Genomic DNA, 11560 nt, shown 5'->3' with positions numbered 1-11560 from the left:
TGCCCAGGGCCCCAAGCCCAGCCCAGTGATGTGGATGGTGCCTTCCCTTGGCTGAGACAGTGCACAACCAACAGGTGACAAAACACCCTGGCTGAAGACATTTCCATTCCCACACCCCACACCAGCACTGGAGTGGGCTGTTATGAAAGGAGGAGGGCAGTGGCACGTCACCTCCAGAAGCACCCACTGACACCCACCAGTGCTGGGGGCATGGGTTTGCACCCAGAACACGGGGTGCTGTGACTTGAGGCCATCCTGGGGCTAGAAGAAGCAGCTCTTGGCTAACACCATCCCTCCAAGACAACCCCATGTACTGAAGAGTTCAGCCAAGAATGGCCTTGGCTCCTGCAACCCCAGAAGCCACCCAAGAGATGAAACTGGAGGTTGCACCCAGTGCAGGCAGGATGTGGGCTGTGGCTAAGGAGTCTGGTGGGCTTAGAGGAGGAAAAAGAGACAAACTACTCTTCCCAAGAGAAGAGGGTCTTTATTAACGAGCGGGCAGGTGATGAAGGACCAGGTGATGGTGAGAAACCCACCAGGCTGAGGCATTCTCACCCAGGTCAGGACGATGGCTCAGAGCCGAGCCCAGTCCTCACCCTGAGCTGTGCCAAGGTCTGCACCCCCAAAGAGCCCCCGTGGCCCCTCATCACACTGAGATTGCCATCCAGACACAGCCCAGCTGCCAATTTTGGAGGAGGATGCTTTTGTACCTGGCTGTTGCAAGGGACATCTCCTGCCCAGAGTGTTGCAGAGTGATAGTGACAGAGGAAGATGAGGGGCAGAAGAAGATGTTGTTTCAGGGATGGTCATGTACAGCACACCCCTTCTTGCCAGGTCACAGTGCCACAGGTCCCCTCAGCCCCTCATTCCCTGCACAAGTGAGCTGTGGAGAGATCCTCCTGAGCCATGGTCCGGGCTTGGCACAGCACCAGGGTTCTCCTGAGCCACAGGTTCAGCACAGCAGCCAGCACTGGCCAGTTTCCAGGGCTACCAGCTCAGGGGTCGCGCTGCCACAGGGCGATGTGTTCCTGGGCTGCAACGGCATGAGTAGAGTCAGTGCCTCCCACCCAGGAGAGACACAGAGGTCTGGGCAGGGCTGGCAACAAGGGACCAACCCAGCAGAGCTGGGGGTTGGCACCTCCAGGGCCCAGCACACCCAGAACATGACAGGGGGGCTCCCAGCCGCTCACTCACCGAACTGGCAGATGTACCGGTTTCGGGTCTTGCAGCGCTGGTCGTTCCAGTTGAAGGCAGCTGATGCTTGCATCTCCACACAGTTCCCAAACCTGTGTCCCACCAGGATGGTGGTGAAGCCAGTCAACAGGGACACCATGCAGAGTTTGGTGTCCTCTAGATCCACTTACCCCTGGTTGTCTGGCTGCCCAAAAGCAAAGCTGGTGAACGAGGATGGCTCACCCACATCCCAGCGGAAGGAAGACTTGGATGTCTTGTAGGTGAGACCTGGGAGAGAAGGAGGAGTGTTGGCACGTCTGCCAGCACCCTGGGCACTCTGCAACCTGCCTGCTGCTGTCTCTCACCAATCCAGAAGTTTCCAGTCTCAAAATCAGTGTCTGTCACCCTGTTACCCATCTCCAAGCGGCTGAGGTAGAAAGCCAGGATGTCCTGAACCTTCTGGCTTCTTATCTGGGCCAGCATCGCTCCTTTCTCCTATGGGGAAGGGAGTGAGTCTGCCCCACCTGCATGGCCCAGCACCACTCCAGGCAGAGGAGAGATGCCCAGGGGGGCTGGGTGGCACTTTTCAGATGCACAGAGATGCTTGGAGCACCCCAGGAGTTCACCTGGCATTTAATTTTGGCTCCATAGTAGGTGTCGGCTTCAGGGGACACCATGAAGCAGTCGCTGTCTATCCGCACGTCACAGGCATGGAAGGGGAAATGGATCTTTGCTGGGGACACAGGCAGGAGCAGGTGAGTCCTTGTGGCAGCCCAGAGTCCAGAGATGGGCCCACAGAGGACCTTTTGTCCCATTTGGTGTCCCCTGCCTGTGGATCCCTGATGCCACCCCACAGCAGTGCAGGTGGGTGCAGACTCACTGCCGCACTCAGCTCCACCGTAGCCCGCGTCGCAGAGGCAGGAGCACTCCTCCTTCCTGAACCTTCCGTGGAGGCACTGCCCGCTGCACCTCACTGTGGGCACAGCACTGCATTAGCTCCAGGGGGCTGGGCAGCCCCTGCCCCTGGCTGTGCTGCCCACACTGCACCGGCTGTGCCCGTGCATGCCCTGCAGCAGCCATGCACGAGCCTCTTGAGGCTGCACGGTGCCCTCTCACCTTGGCAGTACCTGCCCGTGTAGCCGGGGGGACAGGTGCACTGGCAGCTGCTCATGTCCAGGTGCCCACTGTTCCTGCAGCTCATGCGACAGGGGTTCCTGGGCACCTCTGGAAACACCAGAGGGACAGTGAGGGCATCAGGGGTGGAGACAGCAGCAGCAGGGTCATGCAGAGGCCATGGTGACAGGGGAGACTCACCGCAGAGCCCGCCGCTGTGGTCCCAGGACTTGAAGCAGCCAGAGAGGCCAGCGGTGCAGAGAGAGCACCAGGGTCCCTGCTTGTAGGGCAGGATGGGCATCCCGGCCACCTCCCAGTTGCCCCTGGCCCCACAGGCAGCTGGAGGAAGATGCCCCACCCACCCAGGAAAGCCACACCCCTTTCTGGGGCAAGCCCACACCCACATTGCAAAGCCACACCCATTTCTACATCACTGCCCTGCCTTCATTCCCCAGCTCCACCCACTTGCATCTCTGTCCACAGCACTCAGCCCCGCCCACTTCAACACACAACCCTGCCCAGAACATCCACACCCTCCCGCTTCCAAAACATAGCCCAATTTGCATTTCCAAGCCCCACCCACTTCAGTGCACAGTCTCACCTGCCACCAGGACAAGCTTTCCACCCCCTCTCCTGCCACACATCCCATAGGTAAACCCATGCCCCTACCTGGACACACCTGCTTGAGACCCCACCCACATCTCCAAGCCCCGCCCATTCACACCAAGCCCCACCCTCACAGCCCCACCCACCCACCACGCCCCAGCCCCACCCACCACGCCCCAGCCCCACCTTGCAGCCCCTTACCCCGGCGAGTAGGCGCAGGCGAAGGCCTCGCTGGGGCCGTGGGGGCCGAGGCAGCGCTGCCGGCCGCAGCCCAGCTGCCCTGCTGTGGCCCACACCAGCTGTGGGAGAGCGTTTGTCACTGGGGTCCTGGAGCCCTGCAGCCCCCGTGCCCCCGGTGCCCACCTGGGTGTAATGGCTGCAGGTGGCATTGCCGGCGCAGCGCCCCGTCCTGTAGTCATAGCGCTGTCCCTCAGCAAACCAGAGCTCCAGCACGGCCCCGAAGCCTCCGGCGCCCGCCGGCAGCAGGACCTCGCTCCAGCCCAGCTGTGGGGCTGGTGGTGGAGCGGGGCCCTCCAGGCAGCTGGCTGCCCGTGCCCCTGCCAACTGCCCCAGCTCCTCGCTCCACTCCTGCAGGAATGAGCATGAGCCACCCAGGGAACAGCCCAAGGGCGTGTGGGGACCACCAAGATGCTCAGTCCAGGAGGTGACTGAGGGACATCAGAGGGTCGACAATGGGTGATGCTGCAAGGGAGCCCTGGGGACCAGTCCTGCCCTCGTGTGGGCTGCTGGGAGGTGATGGAGGGATGTTGAGGGCCACCACAGGACATGTGAGACACACGGAGGGACCAGCCCTGCTTTGGTGTGTTCAGATGTGAGATGGTTGGGGAATATCAAGGACCATCACGTGGAGTGGGGAACCCCATAAAGGGCTCCAAAGAACCAGCCCTGCTGTGTCCTTGGTGTGTGCAGGTGTGAGGTGATTAGGAGGCACCAGAGGGACATGGGAGATCCCAAAAGGCGCCTCAAGGGACCAGCACTGCTTTTGGTGTGTCCTGGATGTGGCAGTGCCAGTGGCATGCTCTTCCCCAGGGGCCCTACACCAGCCAGCTCTTCTGCTTCATTAGAGAGTTAGCAAACTGCTGCACTACTCCACATGGGCTGTCCTCCTCCCTGGACATGGGGTGGAAGGTGGGGGACACTGGACCTTCAAGGGGGCTCACCAGCTTCTGCATGTTGGCAGCAGGAGGCTGCACTTTGCTCCTCAACTTGTTGTGCAGTGAGAGCACCAGGAAGGTCTCCTTCGTGCTGAGAGCTGGGGAGGACAGCAGGGGACAGGGGGCTGAGGGGAACAGGTGCCCTCCCCGTATCCCTGGCTGTGGCCGATCCCCTCAGAGGACCGTGGGAATTCCCCCTGAAGGGTCTGCCCGCAGCCGGGGATACCGGGAAGGCACCCGGGTCTCCATGGAGACTTGAGAGGAGAGAAGAAAGAGCTTTTGGGCTGGGAGCACAAAAGGGGCAAGAGGCCGAGGGGGGGAGCAGCCCGCTGGGCCCCCGTCTCACACGGGTGGGCTGAGTCTGCCAGGAATGTACCCTCTCTGCCCCCCTGCCTCTGTCCTGCCGGGATCCAGACCCCACTGGGCAAGACCTATCACTAACCCCCATCACCAGCTGCAGGACCCCCAGACCCATTCCATCACTAGCTCCATCCCATTGCCATCCCCAGAGACACCTTGGTTCCCTTGAAACACCAGCCCCAGAGCCCCCCAGCTCCATCCCGTCGCCAAGTCCATGCCCCTTCTCCCAGCCCCATTCCATCCTCAGCCCCCATCACCCACCAAGCCCCTCACCGCCGTCCCTGGGTGCCCATCACCCACCCGGTTCCCCGCACATCTGGTCTGGCCCAAGGGGACGGTGCTCAGGGTGCACCCACCCCCCAAACCAGCTGCCTCCCAGCCCTGCTGCCGGAGAGGCAGCCCCTCTATCAGTTACCTCCCGGAGCCAGCGGGGACAACTTTTCTGGAGCATCCGACCTCGTCTCACCCACCCTCCACACCAGGAGGCTGCAAAGCAGCAGGACCAAGAGCTTCATGTAGGTCCTGGGATGGGGGAGCGGACCCCCAAGCTCCGGAGGGAGGACTGGGGCCAGCCGAGCCGCCCCGCAGCAGCTCCGGCTCTGGGGCGAGCCCGGCCGCGCTCTCCTGCGTGCGTGTGTGTGTGTCTGGTTGCAGGATTTGATCCTATTCAGGACTCCAGACAGGCACCGCTGGGCAGCGGGAACAAAAGCTTGACGGGTGAGTAATAGCTCTGTCAAAACAGTTGCTCGCTGGAGCGAACGTGGCAGACAACTCCCGGGGCCCCGGGCTGCAGCCCCGCCGGGATGTCCCGCAGTGGGGTCAGCGCTCCGTGCTCTGCCCCAGCCCCGCCGCCGAGCCGGGGTCGGGGTGTGGAGGCAGCGTGAGCAGGGGTCGCAAGCGGCACACCCGCTTTGGGACACTGGGAGACTGGAGGCCAAGGGGCCGGGGCAGCAGCGGGGCCCCTGCTGCCAGCCTTCCTCCTGCCCCATGAATTAAACATGCCGGGGAGGTAACACACACCGCTGCGGGCGTGAAGCCAAATACCCGCTCCGGAGAGCTGGGCAGCGTGCTTACAGGGTGGGAGGATGTGAGAGCCGGGGGGCCGGCGGCGGGAGAGATACTGGGCCCAAGGGGGGCCGAGTCTCGGCAGCCACCTGGAGTCAAGCAGGGGTCCCTGCCCAGGCTGCCCAGGGAGCTCAACTGCACCATGAGAGCTCTGCCCCAGCACAGGGGTCCCAGAACCCATGCCAGGTGCTCCCCTGGCACAGGGCATAGATGTGGGCATCCCTGCTCAGGAGTCTGGAATGCCACAGGCAGGAGGGACTGGGAGCATCCTACCCACCAGCTGTCAGGGCTGAGCTGGGTGTCACCATAAACCCAGCTCTGAATGCTTCAGTTCTCTCAGCCCGAGTCTAAACCTGACCCTGGCCTGAACCCTGGCACTAATGCTGATGCCAACCTCAACTCTCATGCAAACCTTCCTACTAATATGGATCGGAACCCTTGGTGCTGATACTAATGCTAGCATTAACCCTAACAAGAAACCTAACTTTAGCCCTAGCCCTGACAATTACTTTAATGCTAATCAAATCCTTAAACCTAATGCTAACACCAAACCTAACACTAATGTTAACCTTAACTCTAATCCTAACACCAATTCTAATCCTAACCCTAATCCTAACCTCATCCCTAGCCCTATTGCTGCTCTAACATTAACCCTGACCCTTATGTTAATGTGGACCATAACTCCAACATCACCCCAGCTCCAGGCTGCAGCAGCACCCTGGGGTTCCCCCCTGAACTCCAGCCAGGGCTGAGCTCACCCCAGCAAAGCTGTGCTGAGTCCAGTGAGTCTGCAGCATTCCTGGGCTACCCCTCCCAGCAGCCCCAGCCCCACCAGAGAGCAGAACACCCGCACAAACCCCAAAGTCATCTTTTCTCCCAGGAGACTTTCCCAGGCTTAGCTAGTGCATGGGATTAGCCTCATCCTGCATCTCTGCATGCCGGGGAGCCCCAGAGCCAGGACTGGCCGTGTGGTGAGCCCAGCACCGCTGGTACCACTGTAAGTGCCGTGACAGCCACCGCCTGGCCCCAATATCTGGGACATGAAAGGCCCCAAAGCCTCTGATGTGCAGAGGGAAAGGAACGGAAGGGAAGGGAGAGGCTAGAGTCAGTGCCAAGGGGAAACTTTCCTACAGCTCAGCCTCAGGCAAGGGAAAAACCAACAAACACAAGGGCACAGGCTGCAGATAAATCCCAGTGAGCGCAGAACACGGCTGTGAGCAGAAACGGACCGTCAGCGTCTTGCCCCTCTAGTCAGCCCCAGCGTGATGCTCCTCATCCCACTGCCAGCCTGGCTGGCTCTGGGCATCCTGCAGCTGCCCCTTGGCAATTTCCAGGTAAGGATCTGCTTTCCCTCCTCTCCAGCCCCACAGCAGCCCTCTGAGGGCTGCTCAGCATCCACCTCTCACACCCCAGCACCTGACACCAGCCCAGAGTGGGGGTACGGCACAGCCACAGCACCTGTGGAGCTGCCAGGGCCAGAGGGATGGTTATGGGGCTTTTCCCCTGCAGCAGTGAAATGATGTTAAATGGGCACAGGGCATGCAGCTTCTCCACATCATCCATGTGCCAGAGCAGGACCAGAAGGTGGGGGCTGAGGCTGAAGCGGACATGGAGCCATGGTCAGACCCCAGCCAGGATGGGAAAGGGCTCTGTCCAGGACAGGAGATACAAATCAACCCCCAAGATACTGCCTGCTTGGAAGGGTCCTCCCAGGCTGTGGCAGAGTGGCAGGGGAACCCAGCAGTGATTGGGGTGTTCCCATGATCCCCCAGGAATGCCTGAACCGGCAGCAGGCACTCAGCGTGGTGCAGCAAATGCAGAAGCTGCTGGTGGCACAGGAGGCCGCCCACCTGCAGGGCACACGCGGGCTCCGGCACCAGCTTTCCATCCTCCAGAGCCGCCTCCAGAGACCAGCCACCAAGCACAATGGTAATCCTGGTTGGTCACCACCATGGGTGACATCCCCACGGGGCCAGCTCTGATCCCTGGAGCCACACAAACAGCCTGGGCAGTTTGGGCAGGGGACCCCCCAGCTCCCTGTCAGGCTGGGGTTGGCTCCAGGCTGGCAATGTCCATCCCCACTGATGTCTGTCTGTCCACAGAGATGTGTCCGCAGCTGGCAGTGCCCCTGAACGGACGGATGCTGGGCCGGAGCCTGCGGGTGGGCCACGAGGTTCACTTTGTCTGCGACGCCGGCTTCCAGCTGGTGGGCTCGGAGACGCGCGCGTGCCGGCAAAACCGCACGTGGAGCGGCACCCAACCCTTCTGCAGAAGTGAGTGGAGTGGGACTGGGGTGCCTTGCTCTGCCCTTCCGAGGGGCTCTTCTGTCACCCTGAGCTGTGGGGTGGCATTGCTGTGCCCAGAGGTTGCAGCAACGGGCACCGGAATTGGGCAAGGATGCATTTGTGCAGCTGATGCTCACGAGCTCCTTCTCCCTAGGTATTGATGACTGCTCCAGCAACCCGTGTGCCAACAGTGGGACCTGCGTGGATGGCAACCAGAGCTACACATGCCTCTGCCCCCCAGGCTGGTCAGGCCCCAGCTGCCAGAGCCCCATCTACTCCTGTAGGTGCCTGGGTTTGGGCTGTGGAGGACGGGGATTCTCATGGGGACAGTACCTGGCGATGCCGTGCCTGTCTCCCCCTTCCCTGGCAGCCTCCTGGAACCTTGGCCCCCACCACCTCCCCATGCCCCAGCATGTGACACCTGCTGTCCCCTGCAGACTGGGTGACTCTGAGCAACACCTCCTTCAGCCGCCAGCCCCGCTGTGCCGAGGGCCGCTCGGGCTCCCGGCGCTGCAGCTGTGACACCGGCTTCCAGCTGCAACCTGGTGGCGTGTGCCAAGGTAAAAGGAGGGTGAAGATGATGAAGCGGGGGAACCAAGGCTTGGTGGCAATGGGACCTCTGGCGATTCCCCACTTTGTCCACCCTAGATGTGGATGAATGCCAGCTCTACCAGTCCAGCCCCCAGACGCAGATTTGCCTCCATGACTGTCTCAACCTCCCTGGCTCCTATCGCTGCCTCTGCCCCCCTGGGTATCTGCTCCATGCTGACCGCAATGCCTGTGAGGGTAAGAAGCCAGGATTCAGGGCAGGGAGCCACTCATGGGAAGAGGAGTGCAGTGGGGATAGCCTCACTCACCCCATGTCACCACCACAGATGTGAATGAGTGTACTGGGAAGCAGCACAACTGCAGCCAGGGTGACCTCTGCATCAACACCTTTGGGGGACACCGCTGCGTGCGCCCCAAGTGCCCCCCGCCACGCCACAACACCAGCTATGTCAAGACCTCTGCCTTGTGAGTACCATACTGTGTGTGGCTTGGGCTGCATCGTGCCCTGTCCCAGGGTGACGGGTCCTATTGTGTGCTGGGGGCTGTATTGTGTCACCCAGGGCAGCCGGGAGAGTGCCAGCCAGCACTGGTAGCAAGTTGCCCCATGGCGTGTTCAGGTGTGCTTGGCATGCTCCCTGATGGTCTTGGGATGCTGGGAATGCAGGTGGGAGCACCCCAGTACATGGGGGCTTTATCCAGGATCCTGGCCCCTCTCAGAGCCCCAGCCTGGGGGGAATGATGCTGATTTTCCTCTGCTGCACATCCATGTGTTGCCATCTGCTGCCTTCCAGCAGTCCCAGCCATCCCACTCTTGAGATTAAACTTCTTTGTGCCACCCACATAGAGGACCCCTGATCCTGACAGATTCCTCTTCAGGAGGCACATCTGGCTCTATCCCTGGCCTTCAGCTGGGACTGTGGCACCCACCCAGTCCCAGCCTCCAAGTGTCACCCAGAGCTGTGTCCCTGCAAGCCATGGCACTCGCCTGGCAGAAACAGGGATGAGGCAGAGATACGATTTTGGGCACACTTGGATGTGTCTTTCTTGGGTTGCTGTGCCACAGGACGGACTGCAGGGCTGGGGGTGCTGCCTGTGACATGGGCTGTGCTTGTGTGCAAGGATGAGAGCAGCTCCCTGAGAGCCAAACCATGACACTGAGCGGTGGCACCTTTCTCTCCTGGCAGCCAGTGCGAGAGGAACCCCTGCCCCATGGACAGCAGAGCCTGCCAGCTGGCTGCCAGCTCCATCTCCTTCCACTACCTGCCGCTCCAGGCCAACCGCACTGTGCCCCGTGTCCTCTTCAAGATGTCCACCACCCGTGTCGTGGGTGACAGCCTGCGCTTCGCCATCACGGGCGGACGGGGCCAGGGCGTCTTCGCCGTGCGGCGCTCGGACCGGCAGACGGGAGAGCTGCTGCTCACCAGCCCTGTGGCAGGGCCAGCCACGCTGGAAGTGGAGCTGGAGATGAGCGAGTTCTCCCACAAAGTCCTCCTGGGCAAGCACATCTTCAAGGTCACAGCTTTTGTGTCCCCATATGTGTTTTGATTCCCTTTAGAGGCAGGTGTGGGGCCATGCCAGGGCCTCTCAATGGAGCAGGTTCAGCTCAGTGGTCCCAGTTTTTGTCCCATTGGAGCTATCCCTCTCCCATAATACTTTCTCATAGCCATCACAGCAAAAACTGTCCCTCTAGGAAAAACCCCATGGCAAATGGAAAGATCAGCCTGGGGGTGCCTACCTCTGCCAACCCCCTTCCTCTCTGCTCACATGGCACACGGAGGGGAAAGACAGAGTGAGCCAGCAGCACTTGGCATGCAGATTCATCTTGTATCTTGTAATCTCTAATAAAAAAAAAAGTGGCTGTAGGAAGGGTATTGTTCTTTCTCCATATTTTGTCCTCCTGGACTAAGGCTCCTGGTGTGCTAATGGCAGGGTCACCTTTCAGAGCTTGGGATGCCAATAGAGCTACCAAGCCCATCCAGGGTCCAAGTCCCTTCCAGCACCACTGTCCTTGGGGCCACACTGAAGAGTTCCCCTGCATAAAAATGGGGGATGGGCTAAACAGAGAATCACAGAATGGTTTGAGTTGGAAGGGATCATCTTGTGCCAGCTCCCCTGCCACAGGCAGGCACAATTTCCAGCATGCTGCCCTGAACATCCTGCACAGCCAAGACTGTCCTCAGCTGCCTTGGCGGTGCCTGGAAAGTGCAGCAGGGCTCCCTGGCGCTGGTGAGCAGGGGATGATGACAGAGGCTGTGCTTCCTTGTGTCCAGGAGAATTCCCTCTGCAACAGCTCTGACAGGAGCCGAGCACATGGCTGGTCAAAACTGCAGCTCCCCAGCTCGCCAAGCACTCGAGCTGTCCCCCTGCACCCATCTCAAGGAGGGTGGGCTGTGAGAACAAACGGGGCGCAGCGCTCCACACTCCGTGGGTGCCCCCTGTCACCGCCAGCATGGCCAGACCCCTGGGCAGGGAGAGCAGCCGGGGGTTGAAAAGGTGACAAGGGCCTTTGGGGACAGCGAGCGAAGGACACGCCGCCTCCGGGACGCCCTTCACTCCACACACAGAACCCTTCTTAGGTGAGTGTGCAGCCAGAGCCCCTCGCACAAAGCAGCCGCTGTGCGCGGCCCGCGGGCGGCCCATAAAGAGCTCCTTATCCCCGGGCGGCGGAGCCAGCTCCGCACGGCTGCTCCGCTGCACGGGGCGGAAAATCCTCCCCAGGGATAGCAGAGGTGCGGGCTGGGCCGGGGGGCGGCAGGGCCGCCTCACCAACATCCACAGCTGGCCCGTGCCCACTGCGGCGGGCTGGGACGCAAAGTCGGAAATTAGGGGGTAAATATTTATCCCTGTACATAAGGTTGTCCCAGCCAAAATGGACACCACAAACGAGGTTCTTGCGCAGGTTTTCTTCTGCACTTGAAACCTTCAGGTACCACTGGATTAGTCACTAACACATCAGTGACTGCTAAGGACAATAAAGGTTTGTAAAGTTCACTAGGAGAAGGACACGGAGGTGGTGTAGCGAGCCCAGAGAAGGGCAGCGGAGCTGGGGAAGGTCTGAAGCACAAGTCTGATGAGGAGCTGATGAGGGAGCTGGGAGAGCTCAGCCTGGAGAAAAGGAGGCTCAGGGGGGACCTTATCACTCAGCAGCTCCCTCACAGGAGGGTGGAGCCGGGGGGGTCGGGTTCTTCTCCCAGGTAACAAATGATAGGACAAGAGGAAACAGCCTCAAGTTGT

The 11560-nt window shown here is 60.7% G+C and overlaps 2 protein-coding genes across 2 annotated transcripts; one reads left to right on the top strand and one right to left on the bottom strand.

The window, feature by feature from the left end:
• Positions 1-464: 464 nt before the first annotated feature.
• LOC111934759 (C-type lectin domain family 18 member A-like) lies at positions 465-4984 on the bottom strand. Its single transcript, XM_086847367.1, has 12 exons — positions 4843-4984; positions 4074-4165; positions 3256-3480; positions 3094-3191; positions 2488-2609; positions 2290-2397; positions 2054-2146; positions 1800-1906; positions 1539-1668; positions 1365-1461; positions 1195-1286; positions 465-1033 (listed from the first exon to the last, which is right to left on the bottom strand). Exons 1-12 carry the CDS (start codon positions 4940-4942, stop codon positions 996-998), a joined length of 1302 nt encoding a protein of 433 aa, XP_086703493.1. The 5' UTR covers positions 4943-4984; the 3' UTR covers positions 465-995.
• A 69-nt stretch (positions 4985-5053) lies between these two features.
• Positions 5054-10188, top strand: LOC111934758 (fibulin-7-like). The gene is made up of 8 exons (XM_023934939.2): positions 5054-6826; positions 7265-7421; positions 7595-7765; positions 7932-8057; positions 8215-8337; positions 8426-8563; positions 8653-8791; positions 9511-10188. Exons 1-8 carry the CDS (start codon positions 6758-6760, stop codon positions 9869-9871), a joined length of 1284 nt encoding a protein of 427 aa, XP_023790707.1. The 5' UTR covers positions 5054-6757; the 3' UTR covers positions 9872-10188.
• The last annotated feature ends 1372 nt before the right edge of the window (positions 10189-11560 follow it).

The sequence above is a fragment of the Cyanistes caeruleus genome, chromosome 12 (assembly GCF_971803275.1).
Source record: "Cyanistes caeruleus chromosome 12, bCyaCae1.hap1.1, whole genome shotgun sequence".
In the NCBI taxonomy this organism is placed as follows: Eukaryota; Metazoa; Chordata; class Aves; order Passeriformes; family Paridae; genus Cyanistes; species Cyanistes caeruleus.
The sequence above is the reverse complement of the archived record's forward strand: the minus strand, read 5'-3'. Positions and strand labels throughout refer to the sequence as shown.

Excerpts from the sequence above, each read along its gene's own strand:
- LOC111934759 (XM_086847367.1), bottom strand. The coding sequence starts at position 4,942 with ATGAAGCTCTTGGTCCTGCTGCTTTGCAGCCTCCTGGTGTGGAGGGTG. Across the intron at positions 3,192-3,255 it reads CCTGCAGCCATTACACCCAG|CTGGTGTGGGCCACAGCAGG; the intron begins GTGGGCACCGGG and ends GCTCTCCCACAG. Across the intron at positions 2,610-3,093 it reads GCCTGCGCCTACTCGCCGGG|GGGCAACTGGGAGGTGGCCG; the intron begins GTAAGGGGCTGC and ends CTGTGGGGCCAG.
- LOC111934758 (XM_023934939.2), top strand. The coding sequence starts at position 6,758 with ATGCTCCTCATCCCACTGCCAGCCTGGCTGGCTCTGGGCATCCTGCAG. Across the intron at positions 7,422-7,594 it reads ACCAGCCACCAAGCACAATG|AGATGTGTCCGCAGCTGGCA; the intron begins GTAATCCTGGTT and ends GTCTGTCCACAG. Across the intron at positions 8,792-9,510 it reads TATGTCAAGACCTCTGCCTT|CCAGTGCGAGAGGAACCCCT; the intron begins GTGAGTACCATA and ends CTCTCCTGGCAG.